This window comes from Macrotis lagotis, chromosome X (genome assembly GCF_037893015.1).
Source record: "Macrotis lagotis isolate mMagLag1 chromosome X, bilby.v1.9.chrom.fasta, whole genome shotgun sequence".
Lineage (NCBI taxonomy): Eukaryota > Metazoa > Chordata > Mammalia > Peramelemorphia > Peramelidae > Macrotis > Macrotis lagotis.
The window spans coordinates 122,796,192-122,819,002 of record NC_133666.1 but is presented as its reverse complement, the minus strand read 5'-3'; the positions used below and the strand labels follow the sequence as shown (position 1 = coordinate 122,819,002).

At 34.9% G+C, this 22,811-nt stretch overlaps 1 protein-coding gene across 3 annotated transcripts in view; it reads right to left on the bottom strand.

The window, feature by feature from the left end:
• Positions 1–22,811, bottom strand: part of VPS35L (VPS35 endosomal protein sorting factor like) — a 126,967-nt gene that overhangs the window by 78,336 nt on the left and 25,820 nt on the right. For all 3 annotated transcript variants that reach the window (XM_074205291.1, XM_074205292.1, XM_074205294.1), the window contains 5 exons: positions 21,263–21,347; positions 14,896–14,955; positions 5,365–5,461; positions 4,466–4,513; positions 1,744–1,837 (listed from right to left, as the gene is read on the bottom strand). In XM_074205291.1, coding sequence (XP_074061392.1) covers positions 1,744–1,837; positions 4,466–4,513; positions 5,365–5,461; positions 14,896–14,955; positions 21,263–21,347 — 384 coding nt within the window. The remainder of the gene's footprint in view (positions 1–1,743; positions 1,838–4,465; positions 4,514–5,364; positions 5,462–14,895; positions 14,956–21,262; positions 21,348–22,811) is intronic.

The following is a 22,811-nucleotide window of genomic DNA, read 5'->3' as shown; positions in this document are numbered from 1 at the left end:
AATTCACAACTCGGCAGTGTTGGGGAAAATACCATATATATCTAACATTGCTGAGTAGATTATGAAAACATAACACATACTTTAAAGTGTGTGGAGATATTTGGATATATTATAAAAGGGAAAAAATTCTAGCCTTAAAGTGACTATTTGTGTCTTCTATTGTCAGTATTTTAAAAAATTCTTTAAAGGTCTCCTTCAAAGCAAGAATCTCATTTATTCTGAGTGTAATTGTTGTGATCATCTGATTTCTTTTGTGGCCAGTTAAGAAATAACACTAACGCCAGCATTGCTTATATATCCTGGCAAACCTCAAAATCAAAAATCTATAGACTTAAGTCTACTTGATTTAATATCATAAATAAACCAGAGGTTTGTTCTCAAAGTATTTTAATGTTCATGAGGATCTCATCAATCACTGATTTTTTAAAAACTAATTATGTTAATATCAAAATTACTGGGATGACTCCATTTGGCTTAGCAGTGACCCTGGGTTTTCAGAGGCTATACCAACAAAATACAAGTTGGGGCAGGTTCTATCAGCCTAGAATAATCTGAAACATTGCCTTAAGACTACTGTCCAAGACCCATCCAAGCTAAATTCTAGGAATTTCATCATCAAAAGATTAACTACCAATTAAAGAATATAGTCAAAGAAACCAATGAAACAGTCTATCTACCAAAGCAACATCGGGCTACCATATCCATCAGTAGAATATTAATTCCTAAGAGGGCAGAGACTGTTTCATTTTTCTCTTTGTAAGCTGGGCACCCAACATAAAGACTACCACAGAGTAGATACTTATTAAGTGCTTGTTGAATTGAACTAAAAGGAGTAATCATACCATGAAATCATAGATCTTTAAAACTATTATAGTAGTGATGTTTATAAACCATTGTTCAATGAACACAAACCTGAAAGAGGCTAACCAGAAACAGTTCCTTTCCAAATGGAAACTGAAATATTTCAATACTTCAAGAACTGTGGAGTTTTTTCAAGTACTACATAAGCAATACAGTCCATAACTAAGGGGCAAAATGAAACCCTGGGCTGATTCACATGTAAAGAATAGAATCAATAGCATAACAAATTTTGCAATTTGTCACACTGTTCTAAAAAGAGTATCAGCTTTTTGCAAGTGATGACGATCAAGTTGTTCCCAAGTCCTTTCTTCAACATGAACACAAGAGTACCAAGTAAAAGTTCACTGGGTTTTTAAAATGTTGTTTATATTGGGGGTGGCTAGGTGGTGCAGTGGATAGAGGCACTGGCCCTGGAGTCAGGAGGACCTGAGTTCAAATTCAGTCTCAGACACTTAATAATTACCTAGCTGTGTGGCCTTGGGCAAGCTACTTAACCCCATTTTCCTTGCTAAAACCTATAAATAAATAAATGTATGAATGAATGAAGTTGTTTACATCAATGAAAACCAATCTAATGATGATATATAGTATTCAGGATTCTATTTTTGCCTTCCATTTTGAGAATTGAGAAAATTAACCCTGAAAAAGTTGTCTAATCTTTTGTCTAATCAGTTAATCAAGTTAGATTATTGTGAAATTAATATTTTAAACAACATACATTGCCAAAAGAGTGCTTTCTGTTAACAATTCATTCACTAGAATTAGCAGCTAATAAAGTCATTCTTTCAATAACTTATGAGGTGGCAGAGAAGGAGAAATGTGAGCATTTAAAGAAACAACACAAACATACATTTTAATGGCCCTAATTAAATCAAAGCCTACCCTGCACAGATATGCCCTGGCATATACTGAAACCAAAGGGTCGCCAATTCCTCTAATCATACATGTCAGTCGTGGAAGACATTCTGAAATTCCTCTGTTAGGAGCAAAAGAATAAAATAAATCAGTATTATACACAGAGATTTAAGACTAATATTAATTTTTTAATGTAAATCTATGAATTCTGATTTAAATTTTCATCAAAGAGGGGCAATTCAACAGAAGGAATTCAGGCACAAATCAAGGTGCCTATCAATAAATCAAGCACCAATCAATATTGTAAGACTTAAAAAATTGTTTCCTGATACACATCCTCTGCTCCAATGGCTACTGTAATTCTTTACCCTTTTCAAATCCCCAGCTACCCAAGAGATGACATTGTTTTACTTTACCAAGATTTTCTTTCCTCCTCCCTCCTACCTCAAAACTTGCTATATCTTTTCTCTTTCTCTCCTCCTTAGCAGTCTCAGAAGGTAAGGTGGGTCTCCTCCATGCCCTCACTAAAGCTTCCACTTAGATTCTTAATCCATCCCCAACTATCTCCTCCAAGACCTTGTTATCAATCATTCCGTCTCTCTCTCTTCAATCTATGCCCATCTACTGATTTTTTTCTCCTTCTGTGGGGGGGGGGGGGAGGGAAGGGGAGGAGGAGCCTTTCCCAGTAATCTCGTTTCATCTGTAACACTCAAGTAAAACTCTTTTCTTAAAGGAAAAAAATGACCTCTTAATTACAAAGTCCAATGGTCTTTTTCTCAGTATTCTCTGATTTTTCAGTTGTATTTGACACTATTGATTATTCCCCTTTCAGCTTCTCTAACATAGCACCTTCTTACTTCAATCATTCCTCCTTAGTTTTCTTCCTTCATTCATGTTTCTCTTCCCAGATACTAAATTAACTCTCAATGTTCTATCAACCACCCTCAACTCTTTTCTATTTAGAGGCTCTACTCCCCACTTTGGCAATATCATGCACTCCTATTGTTAGAACAGTGCTCAGAACATAGCAGGTATTGAAAAAATGCTTTTTGGTTTCAATGATCACCTCTCTATGCAGATAATTCACCTCTACACATCTAGCCCTCATCTCTCCAGGGCTCCATGTCTGCATTTCCATCTCCCTCTTTAGATGTTAACATTAATGTCCCAATAACCAATGCCCAAATCATTCTTCACCAACAATAATTATCTATTTCTGCTCATGGTTTCCAATCATCTAAACTGGAAAGCTACACAGGCTACTGCCATGAATCAAATTTGTCTTTTCTCTACTTCCTAATCCCCAATATCCAATAGATTGCCAAGTCTTATTGATACTACCTCAACATTTTTTGCTATCTGTACTCTTCCCTCTATTCACAAGTATACCAATTTATTCCAGATCTCTGGCATAGACTATTTTAATAGCCTTCAGATGCTTCCTTATCCAATCCATCCTTCATACAGCTGCCAAAATAATCTTCTTTATGCATAGATCTGATTGTATCATTTTGTAGTTTAAAATCCTTTAACTACCCTCCCCAGAATAAAGGAAAAAAAATAAGCTCATTAGCCAGGCAATTGAGAGCCTTCATAATTAGGCCCCCAACCTACTTTTCCAGATGACTCTCATGCTATCCATTTCAGGAATTCAATATTCCAGCCAACTGGAATTTTGTTTTTCCACACTCCTAGTCTTGCATTCTTCTACCTCCATACATTCTAATAACCTACCTGTCCTTATGGTGAAAATAAACTCCTTTCTATCTCTACCTAACGAAATACTTAATTTCATTCAAGACCCAGGTCAGATGTCTGGTCTTCCATACAATCTTACTTTGTCCCCATACTTTGCTAAATATAAGAGCTTTCTTCCTACAAAATTTGATATCATTTTGTACCGACCTCTCTTTTGACATGATTATATTCAAACTTCTCTCAAACATTTTGTATTCCATTTCTGGTCACTGAACTTTGAGTAAAAGTATTTTGCACAAAACATTTTTATAAGTATTTAATAAACTGATATAATTCTACCGCTGATCTCCAACTAGAAATATGATAATTAACTTTCCCCACCACATTTTCTGAACTTAATTTTTTTCTTTTCATCTGTACAGTACTCTACTTTCATTCTCTTTTTTTTAAAGCCTCCTCTTTTTCTTTTTGTGAGGCAATTAGGTTCAAGTCACTTGTCCAGGGTCACACAGCCAGCAAATATCAATTGTCTTCCTGATTCTGGGGTTAGTTTCTATCTACTGTCCCACCTAGTTGTCCTTCTATTTTCTGTAAGCACCATTTTCCCCCATTCTCTTCCTTCATATTTAGTCACTCATGCAACTTACGGGGTGGTTCAAACTATTGTTACTGATGATGATGATTCTATAGTTCTGGTGTTTCCCACCCAGGAAGATTATAAATTGTTTCTTGAACACCAACATCATCCTAAAAAATTGTACTAGATGTACCATGAATCAACTTCAATCCAGTTAGGCTGAATAACAAATAAAATCAGCAAAAATTTATTGGAAACCTATGCTACACATAGTACAATAACAGGCACTTTGGTTAACAGACAATAGTACAAATCAGTTTCTACACTCAATTTATTTAGTATTTGGTAATGTTAATAAAATATTTTACTGTCATTATTAAATGTAGAACTATAGCCTAAATAACAGCCTCAACATATTTGTTATGAAAATGTTTCAGAATTTTTGCTGTTCTACACACTGGGCACTATTCTTACGTTTTGGACAAAAACTTATTGCAGTTCAGGATGGCTGCTTCCACATAGCTACAACAACGTTTAAGGAAAAAATATTTATGGAATATCCCCTTTGGAAGGAAAGGAGGAGAGAATGAAACTACGAATTAAACGGTGTTGCTATTCTATTTTAGCTACGTATAACTCCTAGAAATAATAGAACATAGTTGGCTGATATTTTGTATATTTTATACTTTTCTGGTTGTTTTTCAGCTGTTTTCAATAATGCCTGACTTTTTGTGACCCACTTGGGATTTTTTTGTCAAAAGTACTAGAATGATTTGCCATTTCCTTCTCCAGTTCATTTTAAAGATGAGGAAATTGAGGCAAACAGGGTAAAGTGACTTGGCTAGGGTTACAGAACTATTAAGTATCTGAGGACAGATTTGGACTCAGGAAGATGAGTTTTCCTGACTCCAGGCCCAGCATTCTATCCCAATTTTATGCTTACCTCACAGTATTGTTTTGAGAATCTAATGAAATAATAAATGTAAAGTGTTCGACAAACTCAAAGAACCATACAAATGTTAGCAATTACTATTATTCCATTTTTTTTTCTAATTTGCAAAGTCATAATTTAAAATAAACTTTGGAAAATCATGTTATCTTGATACATTCTGAAATAAAATGGAAATCAGAAATATTATAATTAAAACTTCATCAGGGTATGAGCAATACACTGTACAATTAAGATTCAGTTTGTATGAGAGTCATATTCTTCATTAGAAGGCAAAGAGCTTCTAATCTGGTGTGTTCTTCTATTTTCAAACAAACAAAGTAATAGCACAACAACTAAATTTTCCTCAGAAAATTTATCACATGACTTCTGTTAACAAAAGAGATCTTTCATATTTTCTTCAAAATGATTAGGAAAAGGATACAATCTAGGAATAAGTTCCCTGATTGAAGCAATCTTGAAAAACCAATTTAAGCAAGTTTCTTTGGCCGTGTCATTTACATTCTCTGGAGAAATGTGATCTGTAACACAAAAGTGAACATCCATAAGAAATTTCCTTCCTAAAGAGAAAGGGAGAGATGGAGGTGATAGAGAGGGTAGATCATGGGAGAGGATAGTCAGATATAACATTTTCTTTTTAACCTTTTTTTTTGTTTTTGCAAGGTAGTGGGTTTAAATGACTTGTCCAAGGTCACACAGCTAGCTAATTATTATGTGTCTGAGATCAGATTTGAACTCAGGTCCTCCTGACTCCTTCTTTTTTACTTTTTGCAAGGTGATAGGATTGGGTGGCATGTCCAGGACCAAAGGGCTGGGTGGTTTCTGGGTCTCTGGGGTAGGATGTAGGTTTGGGGAATCTTGGCCCAGGACTGGTGCTCTATCCACTGTGCCACTTGGCTGCCCCACAGCACACTTTTGAAGAGGGACAGAGTGAAAGGAGAGAGAAAATATAATAAATGGTTATGGGGAGGAATAGATGGAGGGAATTACAATCAGCAACAGCAACTGTGGAAAAATATGGAAGTAATTTCTCTGATGGACTTATGATAAAGAATGCAATCCAGGGTGGCGAGGTGGCATAGTGGATAAAGCACCAGCCTTGGAGTCAGGAGTACCTGAGTTCAAATCTGGTCTCAGACACTTACTAATTACCTAGCCGTGTGGCCTTGGACAAGCCACTTAACCCCATTGCCTTGCAAAAAACTAGGGAAAAAAAAAAAGAATGCAATCCACCCCAGAGACAGAGCTGATGGTATTCAAACACAGACTGAAGCACATTTTCTTTTACCTCTTTCTTTCACTTTTATTTTTGTGGGGGGGAGATTATCTTTACTCTTACAACAAGTCTAATTTAGTAATGTATAAATGAATAAAAATGTAAATTTAAAAAAATTCTCTTTCCTACATAAGAGATCTCTGCTCCTGTACACCCTATAACAGTGAAACCATGAAACTTAGAACTGAGATATAAGAATTCTAATCTTCTGTCTTCCTCTTCTCTCTTCTTCTTACTCCAATGATGTAGATGGATTCTATAGCCCCAAATAATTGATATCTACAATGCAAACTAGGAAACATGTATCTTGAGAAGCTGAAATATTTAAGAAATCTATAATGTATTTAATTGCTTAAGATAAAATATTGAATTATGAAAACTCACATTAGCCAGAAATGCCATGGCCCTGGGGAATTAAACATGGAGAGGGAATTCCAACACTGATACACTTATACTCACCTGAGGCCTCAGTGACATAACCACAAACCATTACAGAAAGATTTCTCAGAGAAAGAGAGAATAATTGTAATTGTTTATTTTAAATTATCTTTCAAAACATAATAGCATTCAGCTACTTCTAAAGCTACACGAAAAGGGAGGCATTTCATTAGCTTTCAGAACAACAAATTAACTTTGTAGGGAATTTTTCTCCTTTTGTTCCTAGTACTTAGTGAAGATTAGAGAGATAAGTTTTGGACACATTCATCAATAAGAAAAACTTACAGTGCACTGACAACAGAGAACTGTAGCTAATCATAATTGCCAAAAATTAAAAGATATGATATTGAGCATCTTTCTACATTGAACTCTTTTGATAGGCTTCATTCATACAACATGAAATACCACAATTGCCATGTTCAAAAAGTAATGAAAAACATTCCAGCTTCTATAAAGATGTGATCACCTTCAAAAATACTTATTTCTTCCTAGAAAAAATAGACAAAAAGGGGTATTTTTGAAGACTTTGTGAACTGTCAGTATTGTTTGATATTTCCGTGCTGAAATTTAAAGCACTGAGACCTTGTATAGCACTTCTGGGTCACACTGTCCCAACAAAAACTTGTCAAGGTCACATATAGAATCTAATATTTATTTAAGACTACAATGTAATCCATATTATCAATGAGTATAATAATAAAATGTAAAAATGTGATAAAGTATAATTATAAAAAATAATGAGCATGATAGTAAAATATTTACTTTTTAAACAAAAAATAGGAAGATGCCATTTTTAATATGAACATTGAGTCTGCTTTTTCAATACCAGTGCATCTATAACTGGTTTGATAGAAGTTATAATGATGTGAAAAATATTTTCAAGATGTTTATCTGAAATTTTGTTCTATTTTACTTTTGTATACTTCATAGGGGAAAAAAAGTTGCTCATAAATATATCTACTCCTCAAAAGAGACATCATGAACAGGCATGTTCATGAAATGTTGGACATTTTTATAAAAGTCTAATAAAGACACCTGGATGAATTTTTCTTTAAATTGCATCACTGATTGCAACTCTATCATTTATTTGCAAGTTTGCAGGCAATGTGTTGATGTCAACTGAAAATGGAGTAGCAAACATTACTGAAATGCTGTTAGTGTTTTCTAAAATCTTTAAGTCTATTCTCTAAGTCTTGTCACAAAATAGTAATTAATGTTGCATATAATAAAGTTGCTTATCTGTAGCAATTAAGATGAATCATATAATGTTTTAAAATACTCTAATTCCTATATGCATATTTTTGTTAAAAAAACCAAAAAACCAAAATCTCCTGCAGTGAGAACTCACAATATTAGTTATGTGAAAAAGTTGAGCCATGTTAGTTAAATGTTAAGCTGGTCTACGATGCTGCAACATTTGGACATGCCCTCATCTGTTTCTTCATTTTTCTGGTTATGTGATAAGGGCCACATGAATGGGTTGTAAGGGTTACATGTAACCTGGTCAGATTGGACACATCTAATCTAGACTAACTCTCATTTAATAGAAAGAAAATTGAGGCTTCAAGATGTTGAATTGCTCAGGGTAACATGGATAGTTTGTGGGAGAGGAAGGACTAGAATCCAAGACTTCAGACTGCTATTCAAGGGTACTTTCTACTATCATCCTACAAATAATACAACTCAAATATACATTACAGATGTACACTAACTCTAAAGATTAGATGTCAATTAATAATAAAATTTGACACTAAGCTTGAAATTAGCTCACTAGACCAGTTTAGGAAAAAAATTTCATATTGTAAAAGATCATATAAGATCACAATTTTTTTTTAGATTTTTCAAGGCAATGGGGTTAAGTGGCTTACCCAAGGCCACACGGCTAGGAATTTATTAAGTGTCTGAGGTTGGATTTGAACCCAGGTACTCCTGACTCCAAGGCCGGTGCTCCATCCACTACGACACCAGGCCGCCCCAGATCACAATTTTTTTAAAGAGGATAATAATGACATTTCTTAAATTATATCCAGAAAAAGATGAGTAACAAAAAGCAGAGATTTTTTTCTTTCCTGTTCTAAATATTATGGTGCTATGCTTGTTTTTCCATCAGGACACTGAGCTTATATAGAAATACGGGGGGAAGAAAAATGTAATTCATTATATCTGCCAATTTCCACCCCCAGTAGCTAAAGGTCTATTGTATAACAGTGCTTCAGGGTATGGGGTCATCTTAGTTAAATTTTGCCCTGATTGCCAAGTCAGTTAAGGATACAGCTAATATAAACACCACTAAAATCAGTTTTGGGGAAAAATCAAATATATGAGTTCTAACAACTGAAACATTAAACATTCTTAAACAATAGAGGTAAAATAATTTTATCCAAGTAAAAAGGCTTGGCATCTGTTTCATTAGAAGAGGCTAAACACACTAACATCTATGTCATTAAGCTTCATATTTTTCATGGACCCAAAAGATTCTTTCACAGCTCATGAGTCACACTATACTGACATTCCTTATAGACAAAGAACTTAGATCATCAGTCAGAATTTTATTGAAAGACAAAGAATGGGTTTAAATACTACCAAATTTCTTGTTATTACACTTAATTCCCTAAGGTACAATCAAGTTCAAAAGCTTTCTTCAGGGGTGGCTAGGTGGCGTAGTGGATAGAGCACCGGCATTGGAGTCAGGAGTACCTGGGTTCAAATCCAACCTCAGACACTTAATAATTACCTAGCCGTGTGGCCTTGGGCAAGCCACTTAACCACTTAACCCCATTTGCCTTGCCAAAAAAACCTAAAAAAAAAAGCTTTCTTCATCAGAGATAAAATTCATTCCCAAGATCACTGAGCTAAGAAATTCCTATGTAACATTTTTACTCTCTTGATTTCAGTTCTTGGAACAAGTGAAAATACATATAAATGAATTCTTTTTATTGAGGAAAAATAAGAAAATATTCATAATGATAAATGTTCATAAAAACAAAAACAAATATTTATTAAGTCCATACCAGCACAATACTGGCTATGTGCTGGTAAAACAAAGATCAAAAAACTCAAATATCTGCCTAACCTCAAAGGGATTACACTCTTTTAAGTTTAAGCTCAAAAAGAAAAATAATGAAAGCTATGATGCAACAAACAAAAATTAAGAAAAAAATATTTGTTTGGAATTACATATATTTTTCTCTTAAAAAATTTTTATGTTAATTAGAAATTTGCCTAGGACAAAAAAAAATTATTGTTTACATAAATGAATCAGTTTAACATGCTGGGAAAACTGGAATGAAATTTGGAAGAAAATATGTACCATACCTCAAACCATGTAATAAATAATAACTAGCATTTATATAGCACTTTAAGATTTGTAAAGCACTTTTACATGTTACCTCATTTGATCCTCATGACAACTCCAAGAAATAAAAGCTATCATTATTATCATTTTATACATAGTACTGAGTCTGAAAGGTTCAGAGGCACTGAGTGACTTGCTTGGGGGGGCACAGAGTTTATCAGTATCTAAGGTACTATTAGATTTTTCTGATGCCAAGTTCAGCAGGTTGTTTATTAGGTCAATTAGTTGCCTATGTTTTAAAATAAATTTCAAGGGGCAGCTAGGTGGCGCAGTGGATAGAGCACTGGCCCTGGAGTCAGGAGAACCTGAGTTCAAATCCAATCACAGATACTTAACAATTACCCAGCTGTGTGACCTTTGGCAAATCACTTAACCCCATTGCCTTGCAAAAACTAAAAAACTAAATTAAATTAAATTAAAATAAAATAAATTTCAAGAGGATATATGCCCTAAACATAAAAAGACACTCTCTATAAAAATTAGAAGAAAAAGAAAAGAATGAATGCCACAAGTGGAACTTGGGCAGGGTTGGGGAGGGAATATTCTTAATCAAACAAGGGACAAGAGTTAATTATAAAAAAAGAAAGAACTGGGGCAGCTAGGTGGTGCAGTGGATAGAGCACCAGCCCTGGAGTCAAGGGGACCTGAATTCAAATTTAGCCTCAGACATTTAATAATTGCCTAGCTGTGTGATCTTGGGCAAGTCACTCTTAACCCCATTCCCTTAAATAAATTTTTTTAAAAAAGAAAAGAATTTCAATTGTGAAAAAAATTTAAAGTTCTAAGAAGCAAAATTAACATAGCTAGGATTGTGAAAAAATTTAAAATTTAGAATAAACACAATTAATGTAGCTAGGATAAAGACCAACTGTGAAGTGAAAGTAAAAAATCTGGCTAGCATTTCACTGCTAAGTTTGATACTCAAAATATAAAGAAAACAGACACAAACATAATAAATCCAGGATTTATTCCCCAAGTATAAGTGATCAAAAGATAGTAACAAACAATTTTCAAAGGAAGAACTGCAAAGGATCAACAAACAAAAAAAGGTTAGTTTAAACACTTATAGGACAAAAAGTTCCAAAGATAATAAAAGTCGATGGAGATGAGACTATAAATTGTTCTAACACTTTGAAAATTAATTTGAAATTTTGTGAGAAAAATTATTCAACTACTCATCTATCTTTTGACCAAGAAATTCCTTATTGATCTTATACTTCAAGAAAGTTAAAAATAGAAAGGAAAATCCTACATATGTATGCATGTATGTAGATAAGGAGATATGTAAGCATATAATTTGTGTATGTATGCGTAAGTGTATGTTATAGTTCAACACTGGGAAGAAAATGAGAATGCATGGATAGGAATATGACATGGCAAATTGTAATATGTGAATCTAATGGAATAGTATTATACCATAAAAAACACTGACTATGAGGAATTCTGGAAGCCATGGGAAAATCTGCATGAATTGATACAAAGTTAAACAAACAGAATAAGAAAAACATTATACTTTACTACAATAGCATAAATTAAAACAAAAACTAAAAGGCATCTGAAAGTTAACTAATTGAAGCAAGTAATCCTGATGAGGAAAACAGCATTTTCTACCATAGGTGTTCTTAACATCGTTTGTGTCATGGACACCTCCATCCAATCCCAGCAATCAGGTAAAATCTAGGGATCCCTTTTCAGATTAATTTTCTTAAATGCATAAAACAAAATGCATACGTTATAAAGAAACTAATTATAATGAAAGTTTTCAAAATGTATTTTTCTGAAGTTCATAAAGCCCTGATTAAAAACCCCTGCTCTACACAATAGAAAAGCAGGCATTGTAGGTGTTGGAATGTGGCATATGTTATTAGATGTGTCACTGTTACTTTTTTTGGTTAAAAGGGATTTTTTGGTTAAAAAGAGTTCAATGGAATGAAGAGGCAAATACTGTAAAAATTTAAAAACATTTAGAGCATATACCTATTCTTCTAGGAAACACCAAAATAACTGAGCTGAATATGAAATAATCTTGCAACTAAGAGGCTAAATTAACTATGTGTGAGAGTAACTATATCTTTAAATGATATCACTGAAGTTAGACACTACTTATTTCAAGGAGTTCTTTTCCCCACTGCACCCTGCCAAACATTTTAATCTTGGAAATTATATCTGAGAACAATCTGGTAAGTACAATAATGCACAATCAGCAATTTGCAAAAACTCATTTAATATTCAGAATTGGCAGGAATATGAAGCCAAAATGTGAAATGCATGTTCCCAACCTCCTTGGATTAGAAGTGACTGGGAAGGCATAAAATCATAAAATATTGAAACCAAATAGGTGCTGAACAAATATTTGTGAAAGGGAGTCCAACTCTCTCAAATGACAAATGAAGAATGACCTGTCAGCAATTGCACTGCCAGGCTGAGAACCCAGGATCCTTCACTCCCCTTCCACTGCCCTCAATTTTGGACTGCTAGCATGTTCAGAGAAAGAGTATTAAATGAAACCAAGAAAAGCAAAAACAAAAATTAATAAAAGTGAAGGGGCATTACTATGAGATTAATTTATTTTCACCTACAGAACCTCATCTCCCAAGTTAGTCTTTTTTCAAGATGTCAGAAGAAAGAAGAGAGCATGGCTCCTACCTTTCATTCATTCATTTAGTAAACATTCATTAAGCACTATTAAGAGCCAGGCCCTATACTAAGATAGGATACAAAAAGAAGCAAAAGACAATCCCTGTCCTTAAGGAGCTTACAGCTTAATGGAGGAGACAGCATGCAAACAAATAAATACAAAGCAAACTAGATACAGGATAAGTGGGAAATAATCAAAAAGAGGGGAGGCACTAAAATTAAGAAGTATTGGGAAAGGTGGGATTTTACTTGGAACTTAAAGAAAGCCAAGGAGATCAATAATCAGGAGAGGGAGAACATCCAAGCACAGGGGGCAGTCAGAGAGAATAAAATGCCTTGAGCTAAGAGATGGAAAGTTCTGTTCATAGAATAGGCAAGAGCAAGTATCACTGGATGGAAGAATATGTCAGAGAGTAGTTATAAGAAGACTGAAGGGGCAGCTAGGTGGTGTAGTGGATAGAACATTGACCCTGGAGTCAGGAGGACCTAAGTTCAAATCCAGCCTTGGACACTTAATAATTACCTGTGTTACTTTGAGCAAATCACTCAACCCCCACTGCCTTGCAAAAAAGAAACAAAATAAGACTGGAAAAGTAGGAGGGGGTTAGTTAGGAAGGACTTTGAATGTCAAACAGCATTTTGTATTTCTTCCTGAAAGTGATAAGAAGCCACTACAGTTTATTGAGTAGGGGAGTGATATGATTAGACCCCACAATTTGATAAAACGTTTTTGTGGTTGAATGGAGAATAGATGCTATTTGTCCTTCATTCATGAAGAAGATCATGACATCAGAAAGGTAATACTATGACATGCAAGTGAATTGGATTTAAGTGAAAAAGGACTAGACAAAGTCAATGATCTCAATTTCTTCTCTGGGGCCATCTGGGTCACAGGGCCAGATATGAATCAGGACAACTGGAAATGGCCCTGGATATAGTGGGAGAGCTTGGTCTTTTTAAGCTAAGGTTTCAGTTTGACTGAGGCAATGCAAGATATAAGGCAATGAGAAACCACACTAAAAGGCGGTTTCAGAGAGGAAAAGGGGATGTATTTGGAAGATATTGTTGAAGGTGAAATCAAGAGGCCTTGGATATGGTGGGATGGGAAATAGTAAAGATTCCTAGATAACTTGAAGGTTTTGAGTCTGCATATTTGACATTCAGTTTGAGAAGTCTGAAAGGCAGTTCAAGATGCAAGATTGAAGGGCAGCAGAAAATTTGGGGCAGGATAGGCTGATTTGAAAATAATTAGCATAGAGATAATAATTAAATCCATGGGAGATGGTGAGATCACTAAGTGAACTAATAGAGAAGGGAAGAAAGGAGGACCTAAGAAAGAATCCTATATAAGGATTTTATAAAATAGTAATATAGTGAGAAAAAGAGAAAAAAAAATGGGAAAAATGGAAGAAGCAACTTCTTAAATTCAATGCTATCAATTTTCTAATCATTATAATAAATTTTACAACATTAAAGAAAATCATGAAAAAAACTGAAGTTCAAAAAAAAGAAGGGGTAGTCAGGTAGTAATAATGAGAGATCATCAAAGGATAATAAATGTACTCTAGTGGTATTCTTGAAAATGTCAAGAAAAAATGAAAGAATATCCCCAGAAGAGAAGTTAGAAGAAGGCACAAATAAGAGAGGCAGACAAGAGATGTACTGGAATTTTCTATCTGCATTGATGGAGGAAATATCCATACTTCAATATAATGTTTCAATGTAGTAAATAAGCAAGAATTAATATTTAGATAGACAGATACACAGACAGATAAGCCTAAGAATTTACAATATATAATATACATTACCCTCTATTATTAAACCTATTTGAATTTTGCATATTAAATATATATTAAAATTTACATTAAAAATCAAAACAAAAGTTCTTAGGAATCAGGAAGAATTTTAGAAATGTCAAGAAGAGACCAAGTAAGTTGGTATAAAATAAAATCTTTCTAAATCCAGTTCTATCTAACTCTCTTGTGTTCAAAAAAGCATAAAACAAATTCAAATTACTTTCTTTCCCTATTAACCTGACCCATTTAAAAATCTCTAGGGTACTTATAAGATAGAATCTATTCAGAAATCTGTTAATGATGCATTTTTCTGAACATATAAAAAATTGGAGAGAAGTACAATAGGTTTACATGCCGTATGTTTAAAACATATGTTCAAGAGACTCACTGTATATCCCAAAATAATGCCCTCATGAAAGAATTACAAAGGTACCAAGTCATCTATGAAATTACCTGACAAGACACTGCGGTTGTCCACACACATGGAAAAGATTCGCTCATACACTAATTTTCCTGTTTGGGGGGGGGGAGGGAAAAAAATGACATGGCATTATGACATTATACTGAGAAACAAACAATAAAAATAAAATTTCCTATCATCATCCTCATCCTCATCCTCATCATTTCCTTGAATGTTTTCTTGCTATATCCTGCTGCCACCTAGTGAGTCTAAAATTTAAAGGAAATGTTTTACTTTATCCCATTCAACATGCAATAAATAAAACAGCACACTGAGGACTTTTCTATAGGACGGAGGTCAGGAAACATCAAGGCTGAAAGAAGCTTTGGACACTCTTCATTTACTCAAAGGATATTCTGTATTGTACTTGGAGATGGCAACAGCAGGAAGATAAAAGAGTTTTAAAATCTGGGGTATGATGGGGAAGAGAGATAAATAGAAAAAATAGGCAATGTATTTTATGTAAGAGTCATTCTGGTAGAATCCAGCCAAAAACACATGAGAAGATTAGAGGCAAGGAAAATAAAAAATCTCACTTCTTTTAAAACTGGTTTTTGATGGTCTCCAAAAGATAAAGAACACCAATAACTTACTATAATCAAATCAAGATAATATAATAAAAGATATTCAATAAGTTAACTTTTATAACAAATTAATAGTTAATTTTTAAAAGATCCCTTATACATCAAAATATTCTGAAGCAGCACTTTTTGTGGGAGAAAGAAAATAGAAACGAAGTAGATGCTCATAAATGGGGAACTGGCTAAACAAATTGTGAGTCATGAATGTAACAGAATATGACTGCAAAAAAAATGATGAATATGAATATTGGACAATAGGAAGACATATAAACTGATACATCCTAAAATAAACACAACCAGAAAAACAAAATTACACTACCATAGGAAAGAGTAACACAATGGAAAAACTAACTAATAAAACAATCAAAAATAAAAGCAAAAATCACAAAGTAAAAATTTATAATCAAATAAATATGAGAAGATACATCTTCCTGTCTCTCTTCAGAGGCTGGAGATCAAGGAATGTGGAACATTACATATATTTTCAGATTTTTTTCAAGAGTACGAATCTGTTGTGATGACTTTTTATTTCTTCTTATTTTTTCTTTAAATTTATTGCCTTTCTTGTTGGTGTTACATAGGTTTCTCTAAGGGGCGGGGAAGGGAAGAAAATGGGGGAAATATAGGCAAGGTAAAAAGAAAAAAAACTATAAAGCTTTAGTTTAAACAAAAAAATTTTGAGCTCATTGGCAGCAGGAAACATTTTGTTTATCTACAAATATCTCTTGAATTTCCACAGGCTGTGTAAATAGTAAGCACTAAATAAATGTTTTTTTATCATTCATTCATTCATTCATTCATTGATTCTAGCTGATTGAGATAAATTAATTCCTTTCAAATCCTGACAGCAAATTACCATAGATTCAGAGCAGGAAAAATCTTAAAAGTCATCTTATCCAAACTATTCATTTTACAGGTAAGAAAATTGAAGTTCAGAGAGGTTAAAGTGGCCTAGATTAGAGATAGTAAGTAGAATCCAAGATTCAAACCTAGGTTCTCAGAATACAAGACCAGCATTATTCTTTCTGTTGTACCATGTCAGTTCCTTAAAGATCCCTTATAGTTCCTCAAAGGTAAAGGTACAATCTTTACTGTATTTCAACAAAAATTTCTCTCAATCTTTTAATTTTATTTTTAATTCACTTTTATTTTAATTTCATTTCTGAATTCTCTCCTGTGAGCCTCCTTGTCACCCATTCATTGAAAAATCAATGGGAAAAAAAAACAGGTATATGTACAGTCAAGCAAAACAAATTCACAAATGAGTCATGTCAAAAAATAAAGAAAATGAAAATGCTTTATCTATACTCTAAATCCATCAACTCTCTATCTGCAAGTAAACAGTGTTTCATCATGATTCCTGTGGATATGTTTGGTGGTCATAGTGTTAATCAGAGTTCCTAAGTCTTCAAAGTTTTTATCTTTACCATATGGTTGTGGTTGTTGTGGTTGTTGCTGTTGTATACAACTTTCTCCCAATTCTGTTTCATTTACTTTGCATCTATTCGTAAAAATTGTGTGAGGCTTTTTCTGAAACCATTTCCTTCATTATTTCTCATGATACAATAGTTATTTTTTTTTTGCAAGGCAATGGGGTTAAGTACCTTGCCCAAGGCCACACAGCTAGGTAGTTATTGAGTGTCTAAGGTGCATTTAAACTCAGGTCCTCCTGACTTCAGGGCCAGTGCTCTATCCACTGCACTACCTAGCTGCCCCTACAATAGTTATTCTATCACATTCATTACACTATAACTTATTCAGTCATTCCTCAATTGATGAGTTTCCCATTAATATACAAATTTAAAATAGAAACAAAGTTGGGGGAAGATTTTTACAAATAATTTTTTTGTAAATCTAAACACAAATTCACAAGAATTTGACACAAATTTATAAGAATATGTAAAAATCTTAAAAAATTAGTCAACAAATATGAACAAGCAGTTTTTAAAACAAGAAATACAAATTATCAATAATCACATTCAAAAGAATTCACATGCTCTAAAACTCAGAGAAATACACATTGAAATATCCTTGTTATAAGCACAAAGATATACCTGGAAGGTTACCACTTTCCAGGCTTCAAACTGAAAAAGATGATAAAAGTTTATACTAATATGGCTACAGAAAAGCAAGCATGCTAGTTACTACTGGAAGAATGGTGAATTGGTTGTATTTTTTTAAGAAAGTAATATAGAATACTGAAATTTAGAATACAATAAGAGCTGCAAAAATGTTCTTATTTTTTGAAAACTGAAATCCCTCTACATAGAGTATACTTTATTTTCATTTAAGAAAATTAATGACAGGGGGAAAAATATACAAAAAAGAAACATTCCTGGATTTACTCTTTATAACAGCAAAACATTCTAAATGAATAAATGGGGGCAGCTAGGTGGCATAGTAGATAAAGCACCGGCCCTGGAGTCAGGAGGACCTGAGTTCAAATCTGGCATCAGACACTTAATAATTACCTAGCTGTGTGGCCTTGGGCAAGCCCCAGAGGGGTGGCACATCAGAGGGGTGGCCAGCCAGAGTGAAGGAACTTCAGCCTCCTGGAGGCAGCCCCAGGGAGCTGGGCACCATGACTCACAGCAGCAGGGGAGTTTCCTGATCTACACCCTAGAAAGCACCAAGTACAACTTGGGGGATCAGCAGGGGGGACCTCTGCCAGAGCGAGCAATTGAAGCCCAGCCCACAGGGCACATAGTGAGAAGTGTGGCCTCAGCAGCCCAGATCCAGAAACAGGAAGCAGAAGCCAGTAAGCAGGATCCCCCAGGGCATGAGTGCAGAGCCTAGGGAGGGAACAGAGAGAGACTGCCGAGCTTTGTCCTCTGTTCCTGGAACAGGACTCTGGGGTTCTGACCACATTCAGATCCTGATCCCAGTCTAGGCCCCTAATAGAACAGCAGGACCCCCCCCCACATCAGCCCCATGGCAGAGGGGTACACTTGTGGTAATTCACAGACCAGGAGGGAGGACAGAGCCTCACACACTGAGATCCTTGTGGGGGTGTCCCAAAAGCTCAGAAAGCACCCCCAAAACCAGGCTCAGGCTAGGAAAATGAGTAAACAGAGAAAAAAAGAGGAACACCCTTGAGAAATACTTTGCCTGTGATCCCAAGAAGGATCAAAACACTCAATCTGAAGATGAGGAAGTTCAAGCTCCTGCATCTAAAGACTCCAAGAAAAATTGGGCTCAGGCTATAACAGAGCTCAAAAAAGACTTTTGAAAATCAAGTGAGGGAGATAGAAGAAAAATTGGGAAAAGAAATGAGAGATTCAGGAAAAACATGAAAAAGAAGTCAGCAGCTTAGTCAAGGAGATTCAAAAACATGCTGAAGAAAATTGCATGCTAAAAACCAGCTTATGTCAAATGGATAAAACAGTTCAAAAAATTAGTGAGGAGAAGAATGCTTTAAAGAGCAGAATTGGCCAGATGGAAAAAAGAGATAAGAAAGCTCTCTGAGGAAAATAAATCCTTCAGACAAAGAATAGAACTCAGGGAGATTGCTGAGTTTACGAGAAATCAGGACTCAATACTTCAAAACCAAAAAAAAAGTGAAAAATTAGAAGTAAATGTGAAACATGTCATTGAAAAAACAACTGATATGGAAAACAGATTTAGGAAAGATAATTTAAAAATTATTGGAATACCTGAAAGTCGTGACCAGGAAAAGAGCCTTGACATCATTTTCAAAGAATTACTACAGGAAAACTGCCCTGATATCCCAGAAGCAGAGGGCAAAATAGAAATGGAGAGAATCCACCGATCTCCCCGAGAAAGAGATCCCAAAAAACCAACCCCTAGGAATATTATAGCCAAGTTCCAGAACTCCCAAGTCAAAGAGAAAATATTACAAGCAGCCAGTAGGACATAGTTCAAATATCATGGAGCTGCAGTCAGGATCACACAGGACTTAGCAGCAACTAAATTAAAAGCTCATAGGGCTTGGAATATAATATACCAGAAGGCAAAAGAGCTTAGAATGCAGCCAAGAATCAATTACCCAACAAAACTGAATGTCCTCTTCCAGGGAAAAAGATGGACTTTCAATGAACCAGGGAATTTCAAATGTTCCTGTTGGAATGGCCAGAGCTGAACAGAAGGTTTGATCTTCAAATACAGGACTCAGATGAAGCATAGAGAGTGGAGAAGGGGAAAAATATGAGGAACTTAATGATGATGAACTGCATGTACTCCTGCATAGAAAAATGACACTGATAATACTCATATGAACATTCTCAGTTAATAGAGCAGGTAGAAGGAGCTTTTATAGATGAAGCACAAGAGAAAACTGAACTTGAAGATAAAATGTGGTATAAAAATGGAGTCAATAGAAAAAAGGGAAATGTAATGGGAGAAAGAAAAAGGAGAGGGGGGAATAAGCCCAAGATATTTCATATAATAAGATTTTTCTTTATTACAATGAGCTATTGCAATGATATGGAAGGGGGGAGGGCAAGGGGAAATGAGGGAATCTTCGCTCTCATCAGAGGTGACTAGGAGAGGAAACAGCATATATACTCAATGGGGTATAGACATCTGGAGTAAGGAGAGAGGGGGGATAGGAAGAAGAGGTGGGGATGTTAATGATGGAGGAGAGGATGGACCATGGTGGGAAAGAGGTCAGATATACCACATTTTCTTTTTTACTTCTTGCAAGGGGCTGGGATTGGATGGCCTGTCCAGGACCATAGGGCCGGGTGGATGCTGGGCCTAAGGGGTGGTATGGGGTCTCAGGGCCTCTTGGCACCAGGGCCAGGGATCTGTCTGCTGCGCCACTCAGCTACTGTACAGCAGAGTCAGAGTGAAAGAAGAGAGAAAATATAGTACATGGTAGTGGAGAAGTACGAAAGCAGGGAGGTGCGATCAGCAATGGCAACGGTGGAAAAATATGGAAGTAACTTTTGTGATGGACTTATCATAAAGAATGTGATCCACCCATGACAGAGTTGGTGGTGTTGGAACACAGACTGAAGCACATTTTTTATTATTATTATTTTGGGGGGGTGCAGGACAAATGGGGCTGGGTGGCCTGCCTGGGGCCACATAGCTGGGTGATCATTGGGTGTCTGAGACAGGATTTGGACCCGGGTGCGCCTGGCTCAAGGGCTAGTGCTCTGTCTGCCACCTGGCTGCCCCTACTATTATTACTATTTTATTTTATTTTGGGTCTTCTTTTTCTTTTTTTGGTTTTTGCAGGGCAATGGGGTTGGGGTGGCTTGCATGGGGTCACACAGCTGGGTGACTGTTGGGTGTATGTGGCCAGATTTGGGCTCGGGTGCTCCTGGCTCCAGGGCTGCTGCTCTGTCCACTGCACCACCTGGCCATACCTACAATTATTACTATTTTTTTTATTTTAATTTTAATTTTTTTCTCTCCCCTTTACTTTATCACTCAAGCGAGTCTATATTTTTTGGGGGAAGGGGGTATTTTGTTTACTCTTAAACAAGAATATTTTATTAATGTATAAAAAAACATTATTTGTACAAAATGAGAATAAATTTTAAAAAAAGCAAGTGTTTACTGTTGCTTCTGAGAGTCAATCAGTCATTGCTTCAAAAGGTATTGTGTAGATCTTTCAAATGAAATCAGTCAATGAGTTGCAATATATTGAGATTTTATTAAAAATAATGTACTTTTTAGAGGGTGGAAAATACCTACAGATTATCCTTGATCACAGACTTATTTAAATACCTAAACTTCTCTTATAAGATTCAAATACACTTTGCCTACAGTATGATTAAAAAAAAACTTCCTAGCTGTTGCCAGGACTTACCAAATGTATCAAGTATATCAGTGATGAGGACAAATTTGCTTGGGTAGAACTGGATTACTGAGGTGTCAGAAAGAAGTTTAGAACACTAGGAAAGCAAAAAAAGAATAACATTCATTATAAAGAGTCTGACTTAGAATTCTTTAGTATTGTAAAACATCATAACCATTTAGGCAAGGGATGTCAATACTATACAAAGCATATTTCAAAATGAATGAATCAAAAACATTACATATTTATCATGAGCCAAGCACTTTGCTGAACAATTAGGATGCAAATAAAACAATGAGGTAGTAGATCCAACTAGTAGATCCCTACTCTCAAGAAGCTCATGCTCTAACTGAAAGAAATAACCCATATAGGAAAGGAGGGTTCATCTGAAGGATGCATGTGCAGTCCTAGGTAGTTGCAATAGAGATGGCAAGGCCCAGGAGTCTTTAGGACAGTATTTTAAGTGTTTATTAACTTGCTGAAAATGGTCCAAAGGTGGGGTATACATTAATAAACTGCCTTGATGATTTTTCCTGATGTGATTCTGTTTTAAGCTTACCTATAAAGAAACAACCTTTCAGATCAACTGTGCACATGTTAACTAAAAAATCCAAACCATAAAAAAAGAGTACTAATTAAGCATTATTCCTTGACTACATCTTCAGCTAAAGAAGAAAACACAGCATATAAGAGTGAATGAAGCATGTACTCTTATTAGCCAGGTGTGTTTAGAAGCTTCTATGTTGTTCTGTTATGGGGGGGATGAAATAAAGTCTCCCTGAAATAAAGCTTAAGAAGTCACAGTTTTAGAATAGGGGAAGAACTTAAATCTATGGGGAGTTCTTGCCAACAAAAATATTTTGCAGAAACACTTGCTGATTCAGATATTACTTCACCTTAACTACACAGCAAGCAACTCATATCACATGTCTTTGGAATGAGATGATCTTTCTTCCACAATATTTACTTTGTAAAATAATAAGTCTTTAAAAGAATATAAGCTAAAGTTCGTCACATGTCCTGAAAACCTCCCAAAATATCTAATAGGATCCAAAGATTAGTTTTAATGAGATTTCAAATATCTAAATCAAAGGATTTGAGACTACAGTTTCTCTCAAAAAAAAGGTGACAAAAAAAGTCACTATTACTGTGGTACTGAATAAAGATGAAAGCTGACATTATAAAATAATAGCAATCTGGAAATTTTTTTAACATATCTATAAAAATATCATTACTTAAATTACACATTAAATATAAATCATAAAGATTGTTTTGACAAAATAGTATCATTCCTAGGCCCATTCATGCCTATGAATCAATTAGTCTTTTCTTTTTTACAGGATTGTTTGTTGTTACCCTAGGGTTTCTTTAAATTCAAATCAAAATATATCTCCCAAAACTTGAAGCAAAATCCCAATAACATTCAAAAATGTAGAACATAGCACAAAATTGCATTCAGTTACAAAAGTGACATTTTTTTAAAGCATAAGATATAAACACCCCACCCAATAAACTCCAGTAGTTCTCTCTTGCCTCCAGGAGCAAATACAAAATGCTCTAT